Below are 27,472 nucleotides of genomic sequence, written 5' to 3' on the forward strand. Positions count from 1 at the left end.
CAGCAAGGGTTCATTGACTACAGATTTCCGTACACACCATCCCACACAAAAAAAAAAAAAATGCCACTGGAAGCAAAAACATATGTATACAAAAAAAAGCCAAGATCAGAAAAGTCGACTATACTCACGAGCATTGGCCACTCACGCACCTGATGAATCTAACACGGCTCTCCAGGGTAGGCTATGTGAAGCTCCAATTCTCCACACCCACTCTGCATGCTCCCCAAGCTCCCTTGAACTTCACACGTCACTCTCTTTTTTGCGACTCTCATTGTCTTGTTTCTTCCTTTCGAGCTGTTCCCTTCCACACCACGGCGGCCTTTCTGCATGTCAGCCCCTTTGCAGCCTACCATCTAAATACAGGGTCCAGGAACAATGGCCATGGCCAGCCCTGCCTCCCACAAACCGCGGCGCAAGGCCAAGACAAACGGCGACGACCTCGATCTTCGGCCGCGCGCGGAAGCTCCCGCCAAAGCGCCCTTGTTCCCGCTGGCAGCCTTTCTCTGGCCTCTGCGCACCGCATCGTCGCAATGGACTGTCCTGCCCCTCATACTCATGGTCGCTGGACTGTTCCGCTGGGCAGCAGGAGTCTGGGGCTACTCCGGTACGTTTGTCCCTACTCTGGATTACCTCCAATAGACTGCAAGCTGACCGCGTCTTTTTCTTCCCCTTCACCGCAGGCTTCGAGCGACCCCCGATGTTTGGCGATTACGAGGCGCAGCGACACTGGATGGAGATCACCACCCACCTTCCCATCTCTCAATGGTACTTTCACGATCTCGAGTGGTGGGGGCTCGACTACCCGCCCCTGACAGCCTACCACAGCTGGCTCCTCGGCAAGATTGGCGCATTGTTTGATCCCGCGTGGTTCGCGCTCTTCACGTCACGCGGGTCCCAAGACGCCAACCTCAAGGTCTTCATGCGCGCGTCTGTCGTCGTCTCCGAGTACCTGACCTACATCCCGGCCGTCGTCGTCTTCGTCCGCCGCTTCAGCAGGCTGAGCGGCGTCCCGACCTGGGCCAGCAACATTGCGCTCGTCGCCATCCTGATGCAGCCCGGCACCATCCTCATCGACCACATCCACTTCCAGTACAATACCGTCATGCTGGGGCTCGTGCTCGCCAGCATGTCGAGCCTCCTCGCCGAGCGATACCGGTGGGCTGCCGTCTTTTTCGTCGGCGCATTGGGTTTTAAACAGATGGCGCTCTACTACGCCTTCAGCGTCTTTGCATATCTTCTCGGACGCTGCGTAAAGCCTCAGATTAGCATTGGAAGGCTCGTTGGAATTGCCCTCGTTACTGTCATTTCGTTCGCCGCCCTGGTGCTTCCCATCGTCGCCGGCGCCCTGTATGACGCCCATCGTGGCATCTCCTCGCGCGCCGAACTTGGAGGTCCCCCGCCGCCGCTGCCAATCCTCTCATTCCTCTCAGACTATCTCGACACAGAAGCACTTTACTACCCCGTGGTGGAGCAGCTGGTGCAAATGGTTCACCGCGTATTCCCCTTTGCTCGCGGTCTGTTTGAAGACAAGGTCGCCAACTTCTGGTGCGCTGCCAATGTCGTCATCAAGCTGCGCAACTATCCTACCGACCTACTGCAAAAAGCTTCTCTCGTCTTGACGCTGCTCGCCATCATCCCACCGAACATGGTCCTGTTCATCAAGCCACTAAAGTCTACCATGCCGCTAGCATTTGCCACGACTGCCTGGGGTTTCTTCCTCTTCAGCTACCAGGTCCATGAAAAGAGCGTTCTACTTCCATTGATGCCCATGACGATGCTCCTTGCCGGCAAGCAAGGCCTGAATGGCAACGTGCGCTCCTGGGTCGGGTTCGCCAACATACTCGGCGCCTGGACCATGTTCCCCCTATTGCAGCGGGTCGACCTGACCGTCCCCTATGCAGTGCTCACCCTTCTTTGGGCATACTTGCTTGGCCTCCCTCCCGTGTCCTGGACGGCGCCGCTTCAAGACGCCCACGTCAAGCCTCTGATGCAATATGCCACACTGGCGCTGCATTCCGGATTTTACGTCTTGATGGTCGCGTGGCACATTGCCCAGGCGCTCATACCACCACCGCCGAGCAAACCCGATCTATGGGTAGTGGCTAACGTTGGCATCGGTGCCGCTGGCTTCATGATATGCTACGCCTGGTGCTTCTGCAGACTGATTGTCGAGAGCGACATACTGCCTAGCGCGTCCAAGACAAGCAGGGCTAGAAAGACACAATGAGGACACAAAACAAGGTGACTGTTTGGGTGCCAGCTGGGCTAGGACTTGAAATATACATGAGCTTTATAGACGGGAGCTTTTCTCTTGATAATACCAACTTCCAAGACTTCTATCGTACAAGGCAGACTGGTGTCAGCTTGATGAGCTGGCTGGACCCCCGTTCTGGTGTGTGTTTGTTGGCTCAGCCGATGCCCATGCAGACCAGGGCACGCATCTGACACTGTGCATTCGAGAACCGAGACACGGCACATTCACGGCACAGCCTTGCTAATTTTACTATGCAGCCGTACTGGTTTTTGGTAGTGAGGGCCGCTTTCAAATAGTTTGATTCTAGAAGCCTTCCCCCTTTTCTATAGGGTGATGAGTTGTCAGTGTCATCCTGCGTTGATTGTTTGCTTTCGAGAGGCAGACCAGCGGGCGCACAACCCAGGTTGACGTCGCGGGGGGGATGAGCCAAGTGGTATTCGATTGATTGATTGGGCGGGCGCCCCAGACAAGCAAGCAAGCATTTACCAGCTCGTTTCGAGTCCCTTCGAGGGAGTCATCATCAAAGGGACATCTCATCCTTCACAATCGGCAAGCTCATTTTACACATTAACAATCAGTGCCTTGGCTGTAAACTCAGCACTGGGGTCGTTCGTATGTATGTACCTACATACAACATGTGTGTCAGCCTTGGTGTGACGCGACTGGAACATAACTACTTGTTTGTCTTGCACGGCACCCGAAAGAACTGCCACTTTTTCCCCGACTTTTGTCACCCTCGAGTCCATTCTGTAGTCTGCCTGCCGACAATTTTACTCTCTTCTAACATCCCGCTCCCGTCCGTCCAACGAGCCAATCAGGAACATCTTCTGTACAACTTCGTCGTCACCATCCGCCTCTTCGGCGCGCAACCCTACCAGGCCTCCCTCTCACGGTCAGAAGAAAACATGGCGAGCACAGCCGACGCTGTGAGTTTACACCACTCAGCGCTGGGCTCCAACGTTCCCCCAAAGGCAACAGGGCTAATAAAATCTAGGACACGGCGACGGTCGGCCCGGCCCAGATCGCCGCGCTGACGGTCAGCATATTCGCCATCGTCGTCTTCACCGGCATCAGCATCTACCTCTGCGGGGAGCGCAAGGGCTGCAACGACTGCAAGAAGGCTACGCAGCAGGCGCTACGAAGGCTCTCGCACATCCACCACCACCACCGCAACCGCCACAGCCCCTCGCGCACGCGCATGCTGGCGACCCAAGACCCGTCAGTGAGCAGCAGCGACCAGGGCGCAAGAGAAGGAGGGCGATTCTTTATAAAGTTCAAGGCGGCATTTGGCATCAAGGCCGCGTCTGACGCCGGCGGCGTCGCAGCCAAAGGGACCCCGTTGTCGACGACGTCCGTGGCGGCGGAGGAGGTGCTCATCCAGCAACCGATGATGATGCGAGCCACGTCGCCGCGGCAACCAGGCGGCGGCCACCCGGGCGCGGGCAACCCGTACAGCGGCACGGAGGAGTTCCAGGCTGCTGTGCACAACCTCCTGGGCTACCAACCCGGCGAGGTGCAAGATTGGTATTCGTGAGTGGAAAATCGTCGGTCGTCGGGCGATGTGTGCGTCATTGGCTAACTTGGTTTTGATGTTAGCAGTAGTAGTGAGTCGGACGACGACCACAGCACGCATAGGCAGCTGCAGCCGGAGCACGGCGACGGGCACTTCCCGGAGGCTGATCATTGTGGCGCCGATCTGCCCGCGTACGAAGAAGTAGCCCAGCCGCGAAGGTTCTCGTGGCAGGGGCATGAATCCGACTACCGGCCGGAGAAGAGGGAGGAGTAAGCTGGGCAATGCGGAGGTTCTGCTTCGGCCGCGAGAAGGTTATTTTAATACCGGAGTTTATCGTGGGATGTAAAATTCGAGAGTACCCCCGAGTTGGGGAATGAAGACATAGAACAAAGTCACATATTTTTAATGAGCCAAACAAGACACGACCGCAAAAGAACTTCTGAAAAAATGATTCTGATTCATCGTAAAAATCCTAGAGGCCGAACAACTCCAACTATCGCAGAAAGGCGAGTCCAAGCCGTGAACCCTAAGTGTGCACATCGGTACAGTTTCTGAACCAACAATGTCTGTTGCACCATAACCGAATGAAATCCGTTTCGTTTTTCCCAGAAAGAAAAAAAAAAAACAAGCCCAACTTTGTTTTCGTGTTCTTCTTTATTTTTTGGTTGTGAGTCGTCGTTACCGTAACAGTCGTGAGCGGACCGCTTAGTCGAACAGACCGAAACCCATGTCCTCGTCGGACTCCTCCTTCTCCTCCTCCTTCTCCTCGGCGGCGGGAGCGTCGGCAGCACCACCAGCGGCGGCGGCACCACCAGCGGCGGCAGCGCCACCAGCACCGCCCGAGGGGACGGAGGCGAGCTTGCTGGAGCCCTCGGCGATCAGCTGCGGGAAACAATGTTAGCATTTCGGGGCTCCTCTTGCTTGTATGTGGTAGTCTATTCAGTCGACTCGCTGCGGTGGTGCTCGCAAGCGAGGGCCAACTCGATCATAGACAGGCTCGGGGAGGGGGGTTGTTTGTCGTACCTCGTTGATGTCCTTGCCCTTGAGCTCGGAGAGGAGGGTCTTGACGCGCTCCTCATCGGCCTCGATGCCGACGGCGGAGAGGACGCCGGTGATGTCCTTGGCGGAGGGGGACTCGTTACCACCGAGGGTAAGGAGGAGGTAAGCGGCGAGGTGCTTCATTTTGAATGTTCTGTTCCGAAAGAAGAGACGTCTGTCAGTCAATGTTGCAGAAATGGCTTTGCGCTCTTGGTGGGATTTCGCCCTCTTTAGATTCCGGAAAGAAGCCTGGCGCAGAACATGTAGAGTTACGGCGTTACTCACTGTTTAGGAGTTCGAAAAGGAACACGAGAAATCAATCACTTTAACCGCGGGTGTTGAGGCGGAGACTGAAACCTTCGGGTTCAAAGTTGTTGGATTGGCGTGAAAAAGTAGTAGTTTCCGAAGGAGAGGATTGTCTCGTTCAGCGGGTCGCGAGAAAAAGGCACAGTGAAGCCCCAGTCGGTGGATTCCCTCACACAATATTTTTCCAGTTTGTGGGTGAACCACAGCTTGTGCTTAGGCGAGCCACTCAGGTTAGGGCGTGGGAGGGGTCCTCGCTCCACCTCCTGCACCAGCCACAATATGCACCCGCCACACAGATCTAGCATGCATCACGTGCTCCGTCTGATGCTTGGCGGCTAATGTGGCGCGTGCTATCTTCTTCCTTCCAACCAACTTGCGGCTGATTAGGCGTCTGGTTTGGCTCGACAGCTGGGGGGCAAAGTTGGCAGCAGTTGCTCACGCCACAAATACCACACGATCATTAAACGTATCCTTTCGCCCGCGCACCAACTCTCCCGCGACACAACATTCTTCGTGAATCACGGGTACTACATACGTCTCTTCACACCGCTTATTGGCCGTATTCTCTTACATTATTATTGGTCCCTCTCTTGACCCGACGGGGGCTCTGTGTTCCGGTACCAGGTTGGGAAAAAAAAAAAAGAAAACGATAAGAGTGTTGCCTCGGCGCGCCAGGTCGGAGCTTGACCCAAACTTGCGAGGATCATCAACGGCCTTGAATTTGGGTCCCGAGGCTTTGACCGAGCGCTGAGTAGCCGACAACCGTTCACGTCTGAAATCTTTACATCTAGCTCGACGGCCGGGACCAACAAAACCTGCACGATGCCTGTAAGCACCCCGTCCCTGAAATCACCCACGAGCCTTGACGGCCCCCAGGTGCTCTCTGCGCCACGGCTTGCTGACCATGACTCTCTAGATCGGTGACTTGTTAGCTTCAATCAGCGGAGGTGCGGGCAAGGCACCGACGTCGAGCCGCCAGAGCCCAGCCGCCAACATCAAGCGCAAGGCGAGCTCCGAGCTCGCCAGCGGCGGCACCACCAGCAAGGCGCGCCGCATCACGCCCCCGCCGTCCAGGCCGAACCCGACGTCTCGACCGACCAGCGACAGGGCCCCCTCCTCCGGCGGCCCGCGGTACGCCGGCACAGCGGCCAGCCGACCTGCCGTGTCGATGACGAGCAAGCCCGCAAGACCCGCGCCGTCCACATCCTCATCGGTCGCCGTAGCCGCCGCCGCCAAGATAGCGCCGAAGAAGGGGTCGTTTGCCGAGATCCTGGCCCGCGGCAAGGCCGCGCAGGCATCCATGGGCCAGGTCGGCAAGATCCAGCACAAAAAGGTCGAGAACCCGCCGAAGCGGTCCAAGGAGGAGCTGCAGGAAGCCGCGGCAGCCGCGCAGGCATCTCGCGGGAAGAAGCCGGCGGCCGCCTCCGCGTACGGCGGAACGTCGCGGCCCTCGCAGCGGCCGGTGGGCAGCGACGGTGCCAGACGGCCAGGTGCCAGCAGTTCGTCCTCCACGACCGCTGCCCGACAACGGCCACCGGCGTCAGGTTCTGCCGTTCGCAGGCGCGGCGCTGCGGCGGCGGCCGCAGAGCCCGAGAGGAAGGTCAAGAAAGCCGCGACGGCGACGACTGGGTACGCGGGCACCGCGCGGCCCAAGCCCGGCGGCGACGTCAAGACGCGCCACGACGCTCCGCGCGGCGGCGCGCTCCTCAGCGGGCCCAAGGTCCGCCGCGCGCGCGAGTACGACGACGAGTTTGACGAGGACATGGATGACTTCATCGACTACGACGAGGAGGACGACCAGGATGGCGGCGAGCCTCGCGGCTTCAACTACGCGTCAGACGGCTCGTCGGACATGGAGGCCGGCATGGACGACATTTACAGTGAGGAGGACCGCGCGGCGCGCATCGCCCGCCAGGAGGACATTCGCGAGGAGAAGCTGGAGAAGGAGCTCAAGGCCGCCAAGGAGGAGCGTCGCCGTCGCGCTCTGGACGGCTACAGGTGATTGCAAGGCGGAGCTCCCTCCCTCTCTGAGCGGGAAGCGTCGAACGAGTAACCGGAGGGGAGCAGTACAACAGGGGAATATACCACGGCGTTGCCTTTTCTTTGTCTTTATATGATATCTTTTGCTTTGTTTTCTGTGGCCTGTTCCTGTTCGACTTTAGAGGCTGCCGTTTTTCGTTGAATGATGATTTCCAAGAATGTAAGAGGGGAGACTGCACGGAAGGATACGCTGTTGATTAGCATTACTCTTATATAGACATTTAGCGAAGGAGTTTTCTTTATTCAATACTACGTAATAGTATATCTTGTCACGATTGTCACCAGTGCAATGCTGTTGTGTCTAGTTAAAACAGTAATATTCAATACTCTATTAAGATATTAGGCGACACATCTAGTCGATTGCGCCCTTGATTGTACATCCACGATATCTGAGACATGATTATAGGCTATCATCTCTCTCACGCGTGTGTATGATTCAACGGGCCCGCACTCACGGCGCAACGTTGTTTCCCTTGCTGTTGGAGGAGCCATATGGTTGGAGGAGCCAGCCCTCATAGTGCTTGGTATTTTCTGGCTCACCGCTGTCAAGGTCGACCTCCTCATTGGACTGGCCTTGGCCGTTTAACACAACCTGTGTCGAACTCGAAACCGAGTCTTCCTTGACAGTTGACGGCGACTGCGATGTCGGGGGCGGCGGTAATTGGTATGGAGAAGTAGACGAAACGACAAGGGGCGGACCCGGGTCTTGATCCGCGATTTTGTCATCCTCCTTCACCTCCTCCTTCACCTTGTTGTCCTGAATTCTGTCCTTGTCACTGGTACCCTTTGAGGCTGCCGCACTCGCAGCGAGTGCCTCAGACATGATGCCCTTCTGGCGCAGGTACTGAATAGACCGCAGTACCGTCAGATCTTCTTGCTCCTTGTCATTGAGAATCAATCGCTGCTGAATAGTCAAGCGGCCATTGTTGGCCTCTCGCTCCTTCATGGCAGCTTCACGAATCTCCGGGTCGTGCACGAAGCGGCACTTGCCCTTCTTCCCGCAAGTACCACCCGTAGAATAGTATTTGCAGTGCCTGGTGACGTCTGCCTTCTTGCCGGAAGCAGAAGGGAGCGGTCGACTGGGGATAGTAGTAGACGAGGCTTTCGTGGAGAGCGTCTCGGGGGGTTCGTCGTCAGATGAGTTATCAGACGCGCCACGCATCTCATCGCCTTCATCGCCCTGCTCTCGCTTTCGCTTTATAGAGGATTCTACTTTGCGCAGCTGCCTGCGTAGCTTGTCTGCTTCCTTCTTTAAGGAGGCTGTTTCAGCCACCTTCCTTTGCGCTTGCGCAGCGGCTCTTTTCGCCTCAGTACGAGCTTTCGTGGGGTAATTTTTACGACGTTCTGCAAGGAAAGAAGCGACGTCATGGATGCTAAAGTCGTTAGTATTTGTGCAAAGTGAGAATAGATACAGAGGGATTAAATACCTCAGTGCTTCTTCTCCTATTAGCTCACTGAGAGCCTGTTCCTCCCCCTCGTCGTCTTCGGATTCCGACTCCATGCCAGGCGTCAAGCCAAGTGTATTCGTCTTGCGTTTCTTCTTCTTACCCAGGGATGCAGAGTTGTTCTTATGCTGGGTAGGAGTTTGATTGGTGGGTTTGTTATGACGCCTGTCGTTGTGGTGGCCACCTCGGCCACGATTACCGCCATCCCTGTGCCCTCCACGGCCGCGACGCGGGTACTGCCCGTGTTGCGAGTCCTTGTGGTGCGATACTGAATGCGGCGCCGGCGGGGGAGGCCGTCCATAGGGATAGTGTTGCGGAGGAGGGTGATGACCATGTAGCTCAGATGGGTAGGGCTGCGCGTAGCCGCCACCAATTGGGGGTCTAGGCGCTGCCATTCCTCTTGGGCCCTTGTCATGATAGCCGCCGCGATGTGGTCGGCCACCAACCTGGTGCGGCTGTACCGATCCATTCCACTGAGATGGGTTCGGCGGCGGCGGCGCACCATAGGGATAATGCTGAGGTGGTGGCGCGTAGGGGACTTGCTGCGGAGGGGAGTAATGAACCGGGGGGTAGCTTTGCGGAGGATAGGCTGGAGGATACGAGGCTTGCGGAATCGCTGCAGTCGCATGCGTATGATGGCTGGCGTGTTCATGGCCCCATTGGGGAGGAGGGGGAGGAGGCTGATGCGGATAGCCGGGATTCGGCGCCTGAGGGTAACTCACGGCGGCAGGAGGATGATGGGGATAGGGTTGCGACGGATACTCGTATCGCGGCTGCGAAGCATGGTGATCATGACGAGGCACGCTGTGATGCACTGGTCCTCCTCGACCCCTATTATGAGGGCCTCCACGTCGCGGCAAGCCGGCTCCGCGACCGAAGCCTCCCGAGGAGCTCGAAGTTGGGGGCGGTGGCGGTGGCGGCCCGTACCCGTAGCCAGACATGATGTGATGAGGATGCAGAGAAAGCAGGGCGTTTTAAAGATGGCTCCAAGATGACGAGGTGAATGTGCGCTTGCTGAAGTTCACTCGAAGAGAGGAGAAGATGTCGCCCCGGAACACAAGGGGTGGGTGCGCAAGAGAGAGCGCCAAGGCAGAGAGAAGGCAAGGCAGCAAATGGGCGGGTAATGCAGAGAATGAAGCGCAAGGAAGCAAACAAGCAATAGCCTGACTCCGACTGGATTCAGGTTGAAGCACTAGATGGGTGCCCTGCCGATGTTTCAGCGCTGCGGCCAGTGGGTTTTTGTTGAATCGGTAACGATGGGAGAAGAGAAGCGGGATCATCAGTTCTCAGGATTGGGTCACGACTTAACAAGGGGAAGGTCGTCCTTTTTCTGCCGCTACATAAAACGGTCGCTGTGGAGCAGAAATGATACGGGATACCCCAATAAAGAGGCAGGCGGTGAGAGCTCAGCAGCCACAGTGAGGCTTTACCGCTAAGCCTGCTTTGGCGACCACTGTATTCTGCAGCTTTTCCATTTTCTAAGACCGTAGAGAAGAAGCCGTCCTGCGCCCGAGTCAACCGAGCTTCAACAAGAGCTCGCCCATCTTCCGCATTTTTTCTCCGGTCAGCAGCCACTTGACTTTTGCTCTGTCTCTCTGAGACTCGGGTACCGTGACTGGATTTGTTGGCTGGCGCGGGCCGCTACCGCAACAAGCCCATCATGTTCATTCTTGTACGCAGCAGCTCATACGATTTGAAGCGTCAAATGATAACTAATACCCTATTTAGACCAAAATTTCAGATCTTGTGCAGATTGCACCAGAAGACTTTTCTAAGCGCAGTATAATCGCCATTGAAGACAACATTAATGCCAAATATGCCAACAAGGTGAGTTAGCCTGTGAGAGCCCTTTGGTCTCACAAACTGACACCCTCAACAGGTTATCCAAAAAATCGGCTTGTGCATATGCCTGTATGACATCCTCTGGACGTCAGAGGGCCTCATCGGCAACGGCACTGGGCTGGTCAATGTGAATGGTATGCGCCTCCAAGCTCAGATTCCCTCCCAGCACTCAAGCTAACTATTTCACAGTCGAGTTCCGCATGATTGTCTTCCGCCCATTCAAGGGCGAAGTCATCGTCGGCCGTATCCGCAGCTCCACGCCCGCCGGCATCAACGTACGGACAGACTTCTTCGACGACATGTTCGTGCCCTTTGAAGAGCTGCCTCCCGGCGCTGAATAGTAAGCGGTCCCGACTCTCGACGCCGCTGCAAAGGGCGATGCTAACTTGCTTCGTAGTAACCACTCTGAGCAGCTTTGGATCTGGAAGTTGGATGATCAGATGCTATTTTATGATACCCACGAAATGGTGCGCCTGCAGGTCATTGATGAGGAGTGGCACGACCAAACCCCGATTGGCCCTACGCAAGCCGAAGACTCACCCATCAAGACTCCCTACCGCATCAAGGGCAGCATGGCCAAGGAAGGTCTCGGCGTATGCCTGTGGTGGGACTCATAGCGCGGAGACTCATAGTCATGTTGTCGAAAAGCATGAGTTGGACTCTTTTTGTTTTGGGGGGCATTCATGGGACGGCGCATATCTTGTACACATTCATCTATCATCTGTCTATTTTCTCCGAATGTAATTGAAAATACTGCCGCTAGAAACGGGCTAGCAGGCGATCTTCAACATCGTCCAGAACAGAGTAGTGCTCAATGACCTGGAGGTTCTCCGCCTCGGCCTGGAACTGCTTGTCAACGTCCACGCCGGGACCACCCATGGGGTTCATCGGGACTCCTTGGGCCTGCATTTGCTGAGCGAGCTGGCTAGCGGCTGAGAAGAGCAGTCAGTATATTTCTCCGTTGCGTTTTTTGCCGCAGGCCGCAGAGCAACTTACCATTATCGCTGCCCAGAAGGAAGACATAGACAAACTGCAGACCAAAGATGCACAGAAAGTACCAGCTAATGCTAGACATCCACCGTGGGTCCATGTCCTTTGTTTGCACGCCCGCCTGCAGCATACTCTTGAACTTGATGGTGATCGGGAACGGTAGTTTCACTACATTTCCCCGCCCGTGATTAGCAAAAACTTCCCGCGTACCTCCTCTTCAAACGTTCCGACACATACTGATGACGTAGCCGCTGAAAAACGCATTGATCCAGCTCATGATGAGCGTGTTGGGGATGATCATGGCCATGTTGTTCTTCATCATGCCCATCATGCCGTCCATGGCGCCCGGGTCGCTGAGCGGGTTGGCCGCGGGCTTGCCGCGCGCGTCCGGGTCCTTGAGGAACTCGCCCGACTCGTAGCCGGCGGCGAGGGCTTCGCGTCGCGCCTCGAACGACCGGCGGGACAGCACGTGGTAGTTACTGCGGAGGGAGACGCCGCGCGCGAGCGCCCGCTGCTCGCGGATCGCCCGGGCCTCGAGCTTCTTCGGGGTGGGCGCCATGAGGACGGAGGCGTAGTGGCGGAGGACGCCGGTGAGCACCATGACGACGGTGATGGGGATCAGGATCCAGTAGCTGGCGACGGAGCGTGGTTAGCGAGCGATGTCCCATTCCCGAGGGGGAGAAGCGCCAGTTCGTGACGTACAACAACTGGGGGTCCCTGTGGAGGGTCTGCACCGGAATCTGCGCCATGATGGGGGCAAATTGGTTATCGGTCCGCAGCGCTTTCGGGTTGGATGTCGGGGGCCGCGGCGGCAGGACTTGGTTGTTGAGGATTGATGGAAGCTGTTGGAGGTGGTGGGATGGACTTGCTGTCTGGCATAGCTCTCGTAGCCGGAGCTACTATTCTGCCGCCAGCCGCATCTCTCCACTGTACAGGTACCCTTACCGAATTACAGAGCAGTAGGTGCTGGAAAAGCGCCGCGACTGCCCAGAAAATGGTACCCACTTCTGACCTTGGTCAGTCAATCGCTGGGGACAGCTTTCCTTTCCCCACGACAACTTATACAAGCTGCCACGACATCAACATCACGACCAACCCTCCCGATTCGTCTGCATTCCCTTGTTCTATAGTACCACACGGCCGCAACGCCCAATTACACTGCCGCAATGGCGACCGAAAAGATTGCGCTCTACAACCTCGCCGGTAAGCAACACCAATACCCTACTTACAAACCGTCCACCAACGCTCCTGGTCTGACACGCGCCGTCTGCCCCCAGACTTGAAAAACACCTCGGACGATGCGATCCCGAACTACCTCAACTCCCTAAAGTTCAAGCAGTCGTACGTCCTCCAGGACGTGCGCCTCGGGCTCGGCTACGGCGCATTCTCCGTCGCCGCGCTCTGCTTCCTTTGGGACTACAGGCTCGGCTGGGACGCTACTAAGTACTGGACCGCCGCCGCCGTCGCCGTCTACATGGTCCTCAACGCGGCGCTCACGTACTGGATGACCTACAAGGAGAAGAACGTTATTTACCAAGGCACAGCGCCGTCCGGCGACGAGGTAAACCCCCCTTCCTCCTCCCTCAAACAGAAGCGGTGGCTAATTGCGGAACACAGATCACAATCTCGACAACAACGAAAAAGAACGTCCCCATCTACAACCTAGACATCACCGTGCGGCCGAAGCGCGCCGCCGACGGCAAGCCCCAAAAGTACACCCTCGCCAGGGAGTTTGCCGGCTGGTTCGACGAGGTCGGCTTCTTTGTGGCCGCGCCGTTCCAGGAGATGCTCGCGTCCGCCGTGCCGCTGATCGGCAAGCAGGATCCCAAGCGCGTCAAGGCCTCGGCCGCGACGGTCGACGCCAGCCCGGACCTGCTCGACGCCGTGCTCGCGGCGTCGGCTACCGAGGGCAAGGGCGAGGCGCGGCAGCGCAAGGCGTAGGCGGGGTCCGGCGTGGTGGTCGCAGCCTAGGAGGGAAAGGAGACTGAGGCGAAGGGGGCAGGGGATAATTCCGAAGCCAATAGAGCCATTGGCATGAGAACAGGCGTTTTTTTTAGCGGGTGCTTTTTTCTCGGATATATAGATACGCTGCTGTGCGAAGAGCACTGTACTATCAAATGCGAATCAAATATAAAGTTCTAAAAAAAGAGTCAATGACAAAATGGTATTTCCACCTATCTGCATCTACATATGTGAAAGACCAACATGTGTGTGAGTGCTATGCGTGGATGTTATCATGGTATCAAGAAACAGCCATGAACCGCCTTTCCACTCATACATTCATCGCAATACATTTTAGTACTTGGAAAAATCGTAAATGCGCAAATTATTAGCTTCTCCCTCCTTTCGTCACCTGGTCGCAAGCCCATCGCAGCGCCGCTCGCGCCATCCATCCCCAGTCTTATTTGACTTCTCCCCAGGCGACGCGGGCCGCGCGAGCAGACGCGCGCACGTCACGGCTTCTGTGACCGCAAGCCGCCGCGAGATGCCGTTCTACCTGGGGCACATAGGCCAACAGGTGGCGCGAATCGAGCAGCCGCGGCAGGCCGCCGAGGATCTGCAGCCCGGCCTTGCCGCAGCGCGCCAGCGTCTCCGGGTCCCGCGACGGCGCGGCGACGGCCTCTGGCACCCACTCGGGCTTGGGCTTGGGCGCCGCGTCGACGGCAAAGGTGCTGGTGCAGATGCCGATGATGCTGCGGACGTGGTCCTGCGATTTCTCCGGCGCCTCTGTCAGCGCCGTCTTGAGCACGTCCAGAGAGGCGAGCGTGTCCGTGCCGAGACCGACTGTTTGGGCGACAGAAATGGCAACGCGCAGCAGCTGCTCGACGTCATCCTCGTATATGGAGTAGGGCATATGCTTGACGAGCATCAGCACGCCCAGGCCAAAGCTGGTCTTGGCTAGATTATCGTAAGGGGACTGGCCTGTGGACAAGGCACATTGGAGCATCGGCTGAGCCATCTGCATATAAAGCTTCTGTAGCCAGAGCGGCTTGACAACTGCATAGGCGTCTTTGGAAAGGAAGCTCTGCGGAGCAGCAATGAGTTCAAGTCGGCGAGCTATTTGATAGCCAATGACTTTGTTCTTGGGGCTGTCACGAATAAGTTCAACTAGGCGCTGCGTTTGCTTTCCATTGTATCGGCGCAAGAGGCCAGCCGCAATCGCAAGAATCGGGATAGCCTTGTTGATGGATGATTCCTCTGAGTTTAGAAGTGCGTTGGCTAGTTGTGTGTTGATTGCATCTAGCACTGGCTCGGCCGTCTCCAAAGTGTATTTGTTGGCAAGTATGCTCAAGATGGACTTGGAGACAGCGGTAGCTGTGGCGCTGTTATCTCGCTCTGTACTTGAGATGATGGCGACAAGCATTTGTTGCCCAATGTCACCATCGAACTATATATCGTTAGTAATTTCTTCAATGGAATATAGTGGGTAGTACTTACCAGCTTGGCGACGCGGGGTGGGTGCAAAGCCTCGACGATGCCAAATGTCAACGAGTTTACACGGCCGTTAACAAGCCATTTCCAGGAGCTAGGTGTGGTTGCGTAACCGTCCTGAAATAGGTTGATAGCCCATGTCTCGGCAGCTAGTGCTGCCTGCTGCGTCTCAGTGAACTTGTGCGTCACAAAGCTCGCAAGGCTGGATATTAGGTACAGATATTGCGACGCGGAAAACTGGTCGCCCCGAGGGAAGTCGTCGCTCAGTACTATGCTCTCATTCCCGACATTGCCTGTCGTATGGGCCGCCTTGCGGTACAGAGTTCTGACAATGAATAGCGTGATAAGAAGAAACTCGCCGTAAACATCAGCCATGGCCTTCACAGTGCTAGACTTGAGCATATCTACTTCATGGCTTGCATCAGGGTAACCCACACTCTTCAGTTCAGGGTGCAGGTTTGTGATGTCACTGAGCCATGTAGTGGAAACACGCAGCTGGTTGCGATCCAAGTCTTGTTTGAAGCAGGCATCGTTGAAGTAGCGGCACGCTGACTGGATACCGGCAACCAACGAGCACCAGAGCTTGTTATCAGCCTTGGCAGCAACAGAAGCCAAGAGCTCGTTCGTTAGAGCACAAATAAGCGTAACAAAATGTGTAAGACCCGGCGAGGCCGAGGACGGCAGTTCAGAGCAACCGACATATGCCAGCATTGACCCCAAATCTTGAATTGTTTTCGCAGCATCCATACCCTGTGCAGTCCAAGCATCATGGATGATGGTCGTCCCCTTTTGCAGCAGGCTAGTGAAGGCGGATGGCAGATCCAGAACAATGCGCTGAAGAGACTTGACCGTCTCGTTGACGAGCTCATCGGACGCGGAAGGGTGCTGCCGGGGGTCTTGCGAGTGTCGTACGGAAATCTCGAATAGCGAGTCGCATATTTCAGCGCAGTCGTCATCTGAAAGTAGTCGCGGGCTTTCAGCTGTGCCACCAACAGCTACGGAGGCCCGCTGGCAGAGGAGTACAGCAGCGCCTTGAACTGTTTCCGCACCGACTTTGAGATCTTCTTGAGAGGCGTTCGCGTTCTTAGCAGCCATCAACGGGGTCCTGAAGACACCGCTATAAAGGGTCTTGAAGACAGAGTCGATAGAAACAAAATCAGAGAGTTCTTCGGACGAAATGGTGTGTTTCATGAGTAATATGCGAGTCTCCAGAATGACTCTAAGAAGTCTGAGCAGATCGCAACTATGCGACTCCGACTTGGGGTGGCGCAAGTTCTCCTTGATGTGTGTGATAGCCGGCGCGACCATAAGAACGAAGGCACCTGGTGAAGCGCTGAGGATAGCGACGAGAAGTCGGCCCGCCGCGCCAGCATACATGGCATTCGAGAGGTCGCTGACGCAGTCACGGGTGACGTTGAGGGTAAAGTCGCGCAAGTCGTCTCCGCTTAAGCGGGTTGTAAGAGCCTTGAGAGCTTCGAGAGTGGCCCAAATTGTATCTTCAATTTCTCCATTGCGAACTTCGTACTTGAGGCTGCCCCATATACGGTTAGCGAAGGGCACGACAGACTGCTTGGGGTCCTCGTATTGCTCCAGACACGCCTTGAGGGTCCGCAACACGTCGACTTTAACATTGACAGTGACACCATCTCCTTGATCCAGCTTTCCAACTAGGAATGGAATGGTATGTTCTGCGAGCGCATGGTGTGCCGAGAAACATTTGCGCAGCTGGGATTTGAGTTCTTCTGGGGTAACCTTGCTCTGCGCGGTTCGCGGTAGGGTGATTGGGAAGTAGGCCTTGAAGCTACCGTACACACGCTCCAGGACATCCTTTTCGGGAGAATATTGCAGCATGTATATATAGAGGATATCGAACCAGACGAGCAGGCAGTCGGGGTCGCGCTCGCTGCGGCAGAGGTCAATCAGCTCAACAATGAAGCCAGCAGAATCGTCACGGCGTTTGATGTTGGAGGCGACATCATTATGCGAGATGAGTGAGCGTAACAGTTCGTATACTGCTAGTCGAGTATTTGCTATTTGGCGGGAGAAGTCCTCTTTAAGTGCGCAGACTTTTTGGATGATTTCGAGACCGGTCGAGGGCTGGAACGACTTCATGGCGACGATTTTGGAGAGGGCGGAAGCAGACGGCAAAACGCCCGCCTTATGATCGACATCAAACATGGCACCGAAGAAGCCAACCAAGAGTTTCACTATGTGTGGTGTGATTAGCTGGGGCATGGGCCGACATCGCACGGAAGGTTCGTACCTTGGCTAGCCTTTAAAACGTCATAGGCGACATACTCGAGGGTTTGTGACAGAAATTCCAAAGCTACTGAGGTCAGTATATAAGCTTTATTAATCTCGGGGATCGTTGCCGTGCCTTTGGATCGCGCAGTCCAGTCAGGCTGTTCATGGGAATCTTGGCTGTCACCAGCGGCGCCTGGCATCCATGCCTGCACAGACTCTACCCAGCGGGCGACGGGGTTTGTGGCGGGAGCGGCGGTTTGGAGTTCTGGGGGCCGGTCAGAATACGGTTTTTGGCATTATGGTGCTCCTTTTGGAGTTGACTTGCCTTGCGCGGCCTGCTTGGCGAAGGAGCTCTGCTTGGCTTCGTCATCGGCGAGGACAAACTCGAGCGCAAGCTGTCGAAAGTCGGCCATGGTGCAAGCCACAGCGGTAGCTCGGAAGAAGAAAAAGTATTAGAAAACAAGTCTCCGAGTTCCCGAAATATGGACGCGCTATGCAATGCAAAAGAGCAAAATTGTGCAAGGGCTGAGAAGCTCAGAGAGTCGGCATTTGCTGCGAGGCGGGGTTGTTGAACGCTGCTGGTTTCCAAGCACGAGCGAAAGACAAGTGGGAGAGGAAAAGGCAGGATTAAGATAAGCGAAGGACGAAGTGCGGTGAAAAGAAGATAGCAATGTCTCGCTCTGAGAGGCAAGCACTGCAACAGAATGACATGTGGTGGGGGAGAGGAAGACAAGGAAGCAAACGGTCACGATGAAGAAAGCCCCGCGAGCAATATCTGCAGCCGATGGCCGGCCGACCAGTAAAACCGGCCCAAGCCCCGCCGATGAGGCGCTGACGCCCGCTAAAGACCGCTGTAAAAGAGCAAGCCCCAGATTTAGCTGGGAGCAGCAACGAAATGCCTCCTACGGACGAGGGAAAATTTTCCGAAGGTCACCATACACTTTGCTTCTTGAAAACTTACAACTTTTGATTATTTCCTCAGAAAACAAATTCAGGGGACAGAAGAGATCAGCTTGCTATCACTGATAACTGATTCCTAAATTGCTGCAAGGCTTCCATCGTTCGTCTGGTGGGGTCACTGACGTCTTGTAGCCCCACACATTTCCCCCGTTCAACCTCTCAGTCGACGAAAAGTAATCTGGCTTGGATCATCTCAATATACCATCCATTGCGCGTCCTCTCCTGCACCAGCCGGCTTGCCAGGCCTCTCATCGAACTTCCATCATAGCCATGGCCGCCTCCGTCGCCCGCGGCTCCATCAGCCGTCACCTCGCGGCCGGCACGCCCTCGCTCCGGCGCCGGCTCCTCGCCGCCCCCGTGCAGCGCCGCTGGGCGCAGGTCCACGACGTGCGCCTCCTCACCACCCACCACACGCCGCAGCAGGCCGTGCTCGACAAGTACCGCGCCAAGCTCGACAGCAAGGCCCGCGCCGAGGGCCACGACTCCATCGACAACCTGCGCGCCGCCTACGCCGACGAGATCCTCGCCCAGCGCAAGAAGGACGCCCTCGACACCTCCGTCGAGCGGCTCATCATCCCGCAGACCGAGGGCACGCCCGTCGCCCAGCCCAACCGCGACGACGACAACGATCCCGAGGCGCTCGCTCGCCAAGCCCGTCAGCGCGAGGCCGCTGCCGCTGCCGCCGCCGCCGCCGCCGCCGCCGGAGAGAAGCCGGCCGTCAAGACGCTCGACGACATCCTCGACCTCGAAAAGGTGCGCGTGCTGCCCGAGAAGGAGATCACCGCCATCTGGCGCCTCCGCCACGTCTCCTCGCCCTCGCAACTGTGCGCCGTCATCCCCGCCAGCACCTACGCCGCCATGGAGGCGCTCGCCCGGCGCGCGCCGCAGTTCGTGCTGCCCGTGCCGCACGAGGAGCAGGGCGCCGAGATGCACTTCCTGCAGTGGGTCTTTGACGCGCCCTCGCGCACCAGCACCGTCCTCTTCACCCGCCTCGCCGAGTACAAGACGCGCGGCGAGTTCGCCCAGCCGCACACCACCGTCACCCATCACCTCGACCTCGCCGACGACAAGGGGCTCGTCCTCATGCAGGGCCACCTCGCCGACGACCGCGGCGGCGTCCGCCCGGAGCACGCAAAGTGGTTGGCCATGTGCCTCCAGCGCTTCTACGGCGGCTGGGAGGCGGGTGGTGCCGAGGTGGACGGCGCGCGCAAGGAGCGCGCGGATGCGCGGAGGCAGCTGCTCGAGTGGTTCGCCGCGGGGGATGCCCGCTTCAGCGTCGAAAAGCTGATGGAGGAGGCCGAGCGCATGGGTTGAACTGCACATATCACGACATCATCATTTACACGCTTCATAAAAGGTTGGGCTACTCGGCGTCCCTGTACAACAATGGAGTTGTATCATTTATCTGTATATTAAATCTTAGAGACGTCTATTCATGCATTGTCTTGTCAATAGAATACAACAAAAGCATGGACTCGCTAAAACAATACCAAAATTAAACCGCTTCACTTGTCGTGCTTCAGCCAGAACCACCCGTGTAATCCGCTCATACCTATGTACTCTTTGCAACAAAATGTAAAAGAATCGTCAAACCAAAAGCATCTCTGAAATCTTACAACGCCTGAGTATGTTTGTCCAAGTAATCAGCACCCCGTTTATGTAGTGTTGACTTCAACTCTGCGGGACTGCGGGTTGCCACGCGGGCACCCCCTCGCAGCCATCCGGAACAACACACTCGTCTCTGCTCGGCCACGTCTTCCACAGCACATCGCGCACTTCAACAAAGACTTGGTCCACGGCGTCCATTGCCCACAAGACGTCCAGGTGCTCGTATCCTGATATCACCTTGCTGTGGACGAGCTTGACCTGAGGCTCCCGGCCGTTGCCGAAGCGGCGCAGTAGCCGCTTCCCATCCACCAAGTCATCCTTCTCGCAAACCCAGAGCGCCATCGGGGGCACCCTCTCGTCGTACCACGCGGTGGCACCGCGGCCGTACCGCCGCCAGAGCTGCAGCTCCTCCTCGGTCTTGGCCCTGACGATGCCTCCGGCGGCCGCCTCGCGCGCGTCCTCGCGGTCGACGCGGTCCTCGCCGCGCACCGTCTCCCTGGTGGCCAGGACGCACCCGTGCTTCGCGAAGCCGTCGCCGCCCAGCCACCAGCGCATCGTCTCGGCGCTCACGTAGACGGGCGCGAACTGGAAGAAGCGGTCGCGCAGGCCGCGGTCCCACCGCCCGTCCGTCCACCCGAACAGGTACGAGAAGACCGCGTACCCGAGCCGGCCGTACAACCGCGGCGGCACCAGCCCGTGCATGCGCATCATCAACGGTATGAACGCGTGCACGCCGAATACGACGCGGAACAGCGCCGTCGGTAGCATGCGCACGAAGCGGAAGTAGGCGTTGCGGATGAGCGGGCCGGCGTACGCGGCGGGCGCCAGCGCGCAGAACACGGAGATCTTGGCGCCCAGCTCCGGCCGCTGCTCCCGCGCCAGGGCGACAAAGGTCTGCGCGGTGCCCTGCGAGTGGCAGACGAGGCCGAGCTTCGGGAAGCCCGTGTCGAGCAGCACGCGGTCCACCAGGGCGGCGAGGTCGAAGACGCCCATCTGCGTCAGGTTCCAGCACCACATGCGCGGGTCGTCCGGCCGCAGCACCTCGTGCCGAGGCTCGAGGCCGCAGCGGTTGTTGCCGAGCCAGACGTCGTAGCCGGCCTTGCAGAGCCAAAAGGCGAGGGAGTCGTCGTCGCCGCAGCAAAAGGCCCCCGCGCTCTGGAGCAGGCCGTGGAGCAGGAGGACTGGCGCCTTGCACTTGGCGTTGGGGTCCTTGCGGCGCATCTTGGACGCCTGGAACACGCGGCGACGGTCGGTGGCGGTAGCCTCCTCCGCGCGCGTGTACTCGGACGGGTCATAGACATGCCACAGGTCGATGAGGAACCCGTCTTCCGTCTTCACCTTGATCTTTTCGACGTCGAGGCCGACCCTACGCGCATAGTAGGCCACCTCGCTGATGATTGGATCACGACCACCTTCGGTGGGCTGGTAACGCTGGGCAAGGTCTTCCTGGTCGACAGAGCCGTCACCGCAGGACATGCGCCGCTTCCAGGACCGCTCCTTGGCCCGCCGTGTGTCGGCACGATGCTGCTCTTCCTCGTAGAATATGCGTCTCTTGTCGTAGTTGCGGAATGTACATGTGTAAAATGCTTTGTGGATAAAGGAGGGGATGCTTGTAATCATGGACGCAAGGACAATGCTCAGGAGGAAGAGCAGGCTGAGGACGAACGAGGTCATCTTCAGAAACAGATAGTGAAGCTTTCTGGCGGCGGTGGGCGGTCCATAGTTTGGCAGTGTTGCGAACAGGCTCGTGATGTGAAGGCTGTTGGCGTCATCTTGGCCCGTTTGTTGTTGCTCCTTGTCGATGTTGCCGCCACCTTGGTCGTCTTTTGCGTTGATACGGCCCGCATCTTGGAGTTGAACGGACGCAAGGCTGCTCCGCAAACTGAGACGCTCCTTCACAGCGCAATTGGGAACCAGCGGCGGTATCGTGACGACAGGGGCTCGCTCGGCCGCAACCATGGTCGATTGTCAGGAGGCTGGGCTGATTGGATGCAAGAGGAACGGTGCCCAAGGCCGCGAGCCTTCACAATCGGTATTTGAACTGCACCACAGCAACCCACAAACGGTCATACAACTGATCTGCAAAGTACGGAACTGATTCATGCGAACAGGAAACCGGGCTATTGGGGAGAGGATCATCGAACGATTCATGCCGGGGGCGCAGGGGCCCGCTAAACCTGGGGTTGGCGTTTGCAGGCGAACGGCGCATGTGATTTTGGTAGAGCAATGATGGCCAGCCGTATTGTGGATGATAAAGCTATGCAATAAAAGTTGAAGCAATAGTATTGTTTTCGTATTTATTTGCTGTCCTAGAGACTATTGTTCCTATTTTCTTAATTTACCAGAGTGTGTTGCTCTCTTTTTAAACTGTTACAGCACGGATTAACTCCGTTTGCTGTTGGAGATGTAAAGGTGGGCTAGCCCAGATAGAGAGCTGATAAATCTAATAGGGGCGATTGGGGATTGAGAAAATGAAGTGTTGTTGATGTAGTTGAGACACTTTTCTGTGAAGCAAGTTTTTTCTCTACAGACCTTCCGTGCTTCCCTACTTGATCCTTGGCTAACAGGTTACAGGATGCTGGTGGCTACCATGTAAACCATGTTGCCAACATAGTGAAATACATTCCCGATGCCCTCATTGTGAATGGAGAAAAAAAGGAAAGTCTCTCCGAAAAGGTACGTAAGAAAGTCGGTCGTTGGAAAGTCCGTTGGTCGTCTTGCATTGGTCCCCGCATCTCTCCTTGACTTGTGGTGAATGTTGGTAACGTGCTGCTACGTATGTAGTAGGTAGGTATTGAGGGACAGATCGCTGGCGTTAGAGCTTAGCACATTGAATGCATGGCAATAGATCTCGTGCAATTGATGGGAAACTCAATTGGCTAGGATTACTGCCAGTTGTTTGCTGGTGTAGTTGACAAGGGCCTTGCTTTGTCTGTCACAAGCTTGGTCTGCGGCCACAGCGGGCAATACAGCGGGTGTCGCCAAAAATGCCACCAAAATCTCCCCAACAGCCACAGAAATCCCCTGAATCATCGCCTAACCGTCTTCGTCGAAACCCACCAATCCAATAGCAAGCGGCGGCTCCAGTAACCCCAGGAAGCTCAGTGCTCACTCCAGGCTTACCGAGGCTGGCTGGCTGGACTGCTCCGTCTGAATGGGCCCGCTGTCGTCTCCAACCGAGCCGTGCCCGAAGCCCGCAGTCACCCTTCTCCAACATTTCTCTCGTCACTGCGCGTCTCTCACTTCTCGTCCCAAACGTCGTTGCGCTCCAATTGCACCGTTTCCAAAGATCTGCGCTGCGCTGCACCTTGCTGCCCGATATTCAGCCTCGCTGCGTCGCGTGAGCCTTTGCCACCTAGGTACCTAGGTATCTGAGGCTTTCTTTCCACCTCTCGCGTTCCTCGGCCTGCTCCGGCGAGAGCTATGCTGCGGGGCGGCTAACCGGAGCTGAGCCGTCCATCACCATCCATAGCCCGCGGCAGCTTCAAGGCCTTTCTTGCTTCGCCTCTTCCCATTCGACACCAATCGCCTCACTACGGTCGCCAAAAATGACGGCAACCTCGACCAGCGCGGCCGCCGCCGCGGCGTCCCGGCGCAAGATTCGTCGCCGACGTGCCGACAAGCCTGCCATAACCTCGCGCCTCATTCTCGACGACCACATCAAGAGCGATGTCGGTATCCTCTCCGCAGACCTCTTCGCAGACCTTTTTCCCCATTTCGGCGAGAGTAAGTTTATGCGCGCCTTGTTCTGCTACACATATGCAGTTTTTAACGTTAGACCTAGCCACCGACGACGACAACGCCTCCGACATCCACCACATCGCCATCGCGCCTTGGACGCCAAATGCCTCTCCTACCGGTAGCGCCTGGTGTATTGTGCCTGTATCTCGCTCCTCCACGCTTGCGCATTCGACAATTCACTTCTCGCCCTCATCTACCGCCCTCCAGAGCTTCGCCGTCACCCTGCAGAAGATTGCGCCCTCCAAGCTTACCAGTCATAGCCGGAGCGGCATCGAGATTCTCGTTCTTGATGTTGCTGCTGTTCCTCTCGAGACTGTATTTGTGAGCCTGGAGAGCGAGCTCACAAAGCGCCTTGAAAATGGCGAGGGCACTTTCTTCAGAGAGCATCCCACTCACCAAGTTGCCCGAGGCAGCCTACCCCAAGACCGTCTCATGACCGCGCTGCGAGCCGCTCTCGGCACGCTCACGGTTGTACATGCGGGCGATCTATTCCCATTGCCACTACCACCACATCCGGTCACGCACCTGCCGCCCAATCCCGGCAAGATTATGCTCTGCGAGCCGGTCGCGCAAGGCGTTCTCACTCCAAACACCAAGATTGTGCTCATGCGCGGGAGAGTTCACCGTAGACAAGAACGCAGCAGCTCATCCTTGAGCCAGCTGAATGGCAATGTCGATCATGGGGAGGACACCAGCGCCGACCAATTCTTCTCTGCCGCGGAAGAGCGTTACAAGACTGATGCGCGCCCGGATGAGACTGAAACCGAAACCGCGACGGAGACAGAGACCGACTTCTCCGGCGCCGAGCAGGAAGATGAGCTCTCCGACGACTCCATGGATGACATGATATCCCTCGAAGCTCCCGAGCTGCACGCGACAAACATCAATGGGCCCGGCACTATGGGCCCTGGCACTCCCATGACTGTCGCCACCCTCCGCGGCCGCAAGACGAGCGGCATGCAGACTCCGGGCTCTGTATTTTCCAACTTTACTGCTACGACGGCACGAGCCGACCGACCCCGCGGCCGTCTGTTCAAGGCATACGGACTGCAGCGACCGATCCCTTCCGAAATCTTACACCCCAAACCAGCCGCCCAGGACGATGAGGAGGCCAGAATATATGTCGACATGTCATCGCTATCCAAAATTGGATGCTTTTCTGGTGACTGGGCTCGCATCGAGGTTGCCGAGGAACCACCAACCAACGGCTTTGGCGCGTTTGGGCTGGGCAGTTTTGGGAACAACGACTCGGAGACGGGTATCTGGCGTCCAGTCCGAGTATTCGGACTTCCTGAGGGCTACTCGGCGCCACGTACTGTCAGTAGGATAGCCGGCTCGCGTGGCAGTGAGCGACGTATGTCCTTCTTCGAATCTCAGGTGCAGCGCCCTACTAGCCCTGCAGCGTACGCATCGCCCGTCCTACTCGCCAACCTCGAAAACGCCACCCATTTGCGGATCTCGGCCCTGAAGAAGTCATCCTACCAAGGCAAGGGAACGAATCCACGATTTGCCAGCGCAGCGCATCCGCCTTATGCGCGTGACATTACCATCCAACATGTACGAACTCCAGTGTCTGCTGAGCGAGCCTACCAGACGGCTGTCCTTGGTGGGCTGAAGCACTACTTTGCCGACAAGCTGCGACTGGTGCGTTCTGGTGACTTGATAGCCGTGTCTGTCGACTCTCAACTCGGTCGCGCCTTGCAAGAAGCTGTTGGCGCAGGTGGCTCTGAGGTAGACGATGTCATGGCACTCAGTGGTAGTGGCCAAGCCGATGACTCCCACTACGATGGTGTCGCATGGTTCAAGGTTGGCCACATTCAGATTCAAAAATCCGACGAAGACGAGGACGGAACTGCTGAAGGTTTCTGGGGCTCTGTAGCGTGCATTGATAGCTCGACCGTAGCCATGCACGGCTCGGGATTCGTGACGAGCCGGATCCCTGGCACCAGCCACAGCACCTGGCCGTATTATCTCGGTCTTCGAAAGGCCGCCAAGTCAGAAAGTGATTCCGCGGCACCGCCTTCTCTATTCGTCACCCAAAACGAACACATTTCACCTCTCCGCAGACAACTACGGGAATTGCTGGTGGCAGCCACCAGCAAGCGTGCAATCCACCTTAAGATGCCGCCAGTGGCTATTCTGCTCACATCTACACACCGCAATATTGGCAAAACGACACTGGCTACGACATCGTGCTCAGATATCGGCCTCCACGCCTACGAGATCGACGCCTACGATATTCTCAACGAAGGGGGTGGGAGTGGCGGTGACGTCAAGACGGAAGGCTTCCTGCGAACCCGCGCCGAGCGCGCTGCCAGTTGCGGTGCGGACTGCTGCGCCCTACTCATCCGCCACATTGAAGCGCTCACTGCAGATCGTATTGAGGCAACCTTGAAGGAGATTCTTGACGACACACGCGTTCTCATTGCCACCACGAACAAGATCGACGACGTCCCAGATGGTGTGCGGGCTCTCTTCACCCACGAGCTCGAAATGGGTGCGCCCGATGAAGCGGAACGTGAAGCCATTCTGCGTGGCGTGATTTGCGACCGCGGCATCACCCTGGATCCCGGTATCGACCTAAATTCGATCGCGCTCAAGACGGCCGCGCTCGTTGCCGGCGACCTTGTCGACGTCGTGGAGCGCGCCTCCCTCGCCCAGCGTGCGCGCCTGGAAGCGCTCTCGACCAAGACGAGCGGCACCGGCCTGCCCGTCACGGTGCGGGACGTGCAGGTCGCGGGCGGCCCGCTGGCGCGCTCGCTGACGGGCGCCGACTTTGACGCCGCCGTGGAAGCCGCGCGCAAGAACTTCTCCGACGCGATCGGCGCGCCCAAGATCCCCAACGTGACGTGGGACGACGTCGGCGGCCTGGGCAACGTCAAGGACGCCATCACGGAGACGATCCAGCTGCCGCTGGAGCGGCCGGAGCTGTTCGCGCGCGGCATGAAGAAGCGGTCCGGCATCCTCTTCTACGGCCCGCCCGGCACGGGCAAGACGCTGCTGGCCAAGGCCATCGCCACCGAGTACAGCCTCAACTTCTTCTCCGTCAAGGGGCCCGAGCTGCTCAACATGTACATTGGCGAGTCCGAGGCCAACGTGCGCCGCGTGTTTCAGCGCGCGCGCGACGCCCGCCCCTGCGTCGTCTTCTTCGACGAGCTCGACTCGGTCGCCCCCAAGCGCGGCAACCAGGGCGACAGCGGCGGCGTCATGGACCGCATCGTCTCGCAGCTGCTCGCAGAGCTGGACGGCATGTCCGGCGGCGGCGACGACTCGGGTGGGGTGTTCGTGATCGGCGCCACGAACCGCCCGGACCTGCTGGACCAGGCGCTCCTGCGTCCCGGCCGCTTCGACAAGATGCTGTACCTCGGCGTGTCCGACACGCACGACAAGCAGCGGACCATTCTCGAGGCCCTCACCAGAAAGTAAGTCGACCCATCTTTACCCCCTCCCTCCATTTTCAGGTACTAACCCGCACGCACCCTAGATTCACCTTGCACCCGTCCGTCTCGCTCGCCACCGTCGCGCAGCAGCTCCCCTTCACCTACACCGGCGCCGACTTTTACGCTCTCTGCAGCGACGCCATGCTCAAGGCCGTCACGCGCGCCGCCTCTGCCGTCGACGCCAAGGTGCGCGCCGTCAACGCCGACCCCGCCCGCAAGCACCCAATCTCCACGGCGTACTTCTTCGACCACCTGGCCACGCCCGAGGACGTCGCCGTCACCGTCACGGAGCGCGACTTCCTGGACGCCCACGACGAGCTCATCCCCAGCGTGTCGGCCGGCGAGCTGGCCCACTACGAAAAGGTGCGCGCCATGTTCGAGGGTGGCCGGCAGCAGGGGCAGAGGCCGGCGTCCGGGGGGGGGAGCCGTCCGGGGACGGCGGGGTCGCTCAACAAGGGCAAGGGCAGGGCGGTGGTGGAGAATGGCACCGGTGGTGGGTTGAATGGTAGGGTGGTGAGCAAGGGCAAGGGCAAGGCGGTGGCGGGATTCCAGGATGGCACGGCGAGTGACGACGATGATTTGTATTAGCCGAGGTTCTCTTGCATTGGGATGGAAGCGT

At 57.6% G+C, this 27,472-nt stretch overlaps 12 protein-coding genes across 12 annotated transcripts; 7 read left to right on the forward strand and 5 right to left on the reverse strand.

The window, feature by feature from the left end:
* Window positions 1-375: 375 nt before the first annotated feature.
* On the forward strand, window positions 376-2,227 carry ISF_01865 (glucosyltransferase; the record flags this gene model as incomplete). Its single annotated transcript, XM_018845472.1, has 2 exons — window positions 376-604; window positions 681-2,227. 2 exons carry the CDS (start codon window positions 376-378, stop codon window positions 2,225-2,227), a joined length of 1,776 nt encoding a protein of 591 aa, XP_018707195.1.
* Window positions 2,228-2,889: 662 nt separating this feature from the next.
* ISF_01866 (hypothetical protein) lies at window positions 2,890-4,040 on the forward strand (the record flags this gene model as incomplete). The annotated part of the gene is made up of 3 exons (XM_018845473.1): window positions 2,890-3,180; window positions 3,249-3,784; window positions 3,854-4,040. The coding sequence occupies 3 exons, from the start codon at window positions 2,890-2,892 to the stop codon at window positions 4,038-4,040; spliced, it is 1,014 nt and encodes a 337-aa protein (XP_018707196.1).
* A 432-nt stretch (window positions 4,041-4,472) lies between these two features.
* ISF_01867 (Ribosomal protein 60S) lies at window positions 4,473-4,949 on the reverse strand (the record flags this gene model as incomplete). Its single annotated transcript, XM_018845474.1, has 2 exons — window positions 4,473-4,649; window positions 4,791-4,949. The coding sequence occupies 2 exons, from the start codon at window positions 4,947-4,949 to the stop codon at window positions 4,473-4,475; spliced, it is 336 nt and encodes a 111-aa protein (XP_018707197.1).
* A 984-nt stretch (window positions 4,950-5,933) lies between these two features.
* Window positions 5,934-7,113, forward strand: ISF_01868 (Chromatin SPT2; the record flags this gene model as incomplete). The annotated part of the gene is made up of 2 exons (XM_018845475.1): window positions 5,934-5,939; window positions 6,028-7,113. 2 exons carry the CDS (start codon window positions 5,934-5,936, stop codon window positions 7,111-7,113), a joined length of 1,092 nt encoding a protein of 363 aa, XP_018707198.1.
* A 489-nt stretch (window positions 7,114-7,602) lies between these two features.
* Window positions 7,603-9,537, reverse strand: ISF_01869 (hypothetical protein; the record flags this gene model as incomplete). The annotated part of the gene is made up of 2 exons (XM_018845476.1): window positions 7,603-8,524; window positions 8,579-9,537. The coding sequence occupies 2 exons, from the start codon at window positions 9,535-9,537 to the stop codon at window positions 7,603-7,605; spliced, it is 1,881 nt and encodes a 626-aa protein (XP_018707199.1).
* A 719-nt stretch (window positions 9,538-10,256) lies between these two features.
* On the forward strand, window positions 10,257-11,055 carry ISF_01870 (RNA polymerase III, subunit Rpc25; the record flags this gene model as incomplete). The annotated part of the gene is made up of 5 exons (XM_018845477.1): window positions 10,257-10,268; window positions 10,325-10,423; window positions 10,476-10,572; window positions 10,628-10,778; window positions 10,836-11,055. 5 exons carry the CDS (start codon window positions 10,257-10,259, stop codon window positions 11,053-11,055), a joined length of 579 nt encoding a protein of 192 aa, XP_018707200.1.
* A 142-nt stretch (window positions 11,056-11,197) lies between these two features.
* On the reverse strand, window positions 11,198-12,177 carry ISF_01871 (DUF850 domain protein; the record flags this gene model as incomplete). The annotated part of the gene is made up of 4 exons (XM_018845478.1): window positions 11,198-11,370; window positions 11,435-11,596; window positions 11,666-12,060; window positions 12,131-12,177. 4 exons carry the CDS (start codon window positions 12,175-12,177, stop codon window positions 11,198-11,200), a joined length of 777 nt encoding a protein of 258 aa, XP_018707201.1.
* Window positions 12,178-12,594: 417 nt separating this feature from the next.
* On the forward strand, window positions 12,595-13,369 carry ISF_01872 (Signal peptidase complex subunit 2; the record flags this gene model as incomplete). The annotated part of the gene is made up of 3 exons (XM_018845479.1): window positions 12,595-12,631; window positions 12,706-12,989; window positions 13,046-13,369. 3 exons carry the CDS (start codon window positions 12,595-12,597, stop codon window positions 13,367-13,369), a joined length of 645 nt encoding a protein of 214 aa, XP_018707202.1.
* A 460-nt stretch (window positions 13,370-13,829) lies between these two features.
* On the reverse strand, window positions 13,830-17,517 carry ISF_01873 (Armadillo-type fold protein; the record flags this gene model as incomplete). The annotated part of the gene is made up of 5 exons (XM_018845480.1): window positions 13,830-14,816; window positions 14,867-17,067; window positions 17,124-17,186; window positions 17,326-17,369; window positions 17,426-17,517. 5 exons carry the CDS (start codon window positions 17,515-17,517, stop codon window positions 13,830-13,832), a joined length of 3,387 nt encoding a protein of 1,128 aa, XP_018707203.1.
* An 817-nt stretch (window positions 17,518-18,334) lies between these two features.
* On the forward strand, window positions 18,335-19,378 carry ISF_01874 (atp11; the record flags this gene model as incomplete). Its single annotated transcript, XM_018845481.1, has 1 exon — window positions 18,335-19,378. One exon carries the CDS (start codon window positions 18,335-18,337, stop codon window positions 19,376-19,378), a length of 1,044 nt encoding a protein of 347 aa, XP_018707204.1.
* Window positions 19,379-19,735: 357 nt separating this feature from the next.
* ISF_01875 (AB-hydrolase-associated lipase region) lies at window positions 19,736-21,631 on the reverse strand (the record flags this gene model as incomplete). Its single annotated transcript, XM_018845482.1, has 1 exon — window positions 19,736-21,631. The coding sequence occupies one exon, from the start codon at window positions 21,629-21,631 to the stop codon at window positions 19,736-19,738; it is 1,896 nt and encodes a 631-aa protein (XP_018707205.1).
* A 1,589-nt stretch (window positions 21,632-23,220) lies between these two features.
* On the forward strand, window positions 23,221-27,441 carry ISF_01876 (peroxisomal biogenesis factor 6; the record flags this gene model as incomplete). Its single annotated transcript, XM_018845483.1, has 3 exons — window positions 23,221-23,398; window positions 23,457-26,835; window positions 26,898-27,441. 3 exons carry the CDS (start codon window positions 23,221-23,223, stop codon window positions 27,439-27,441), a joined length of 4,101 nt encoding a protein of 1,366 aa, XP_018707206.1.
* Window positions 27,442-27,472: the final 31 nt, after the last annotated feature.

This window comes from Cordyceps fumosorosea, assembly GCF_001636725.1.
Source record: "Cordyceps fumosorosea ARSEF 2679 chromosome Unknown scaffold_3, whole genome shotgun sequence".
Classification (NCBI taxonomy): Eukaryota; Fungi; Ascomycota; class Sordariomycetes; order Hypocreales; family Cordycipitaceae; genus Cordyceps; species Cordyceps fumosorosea.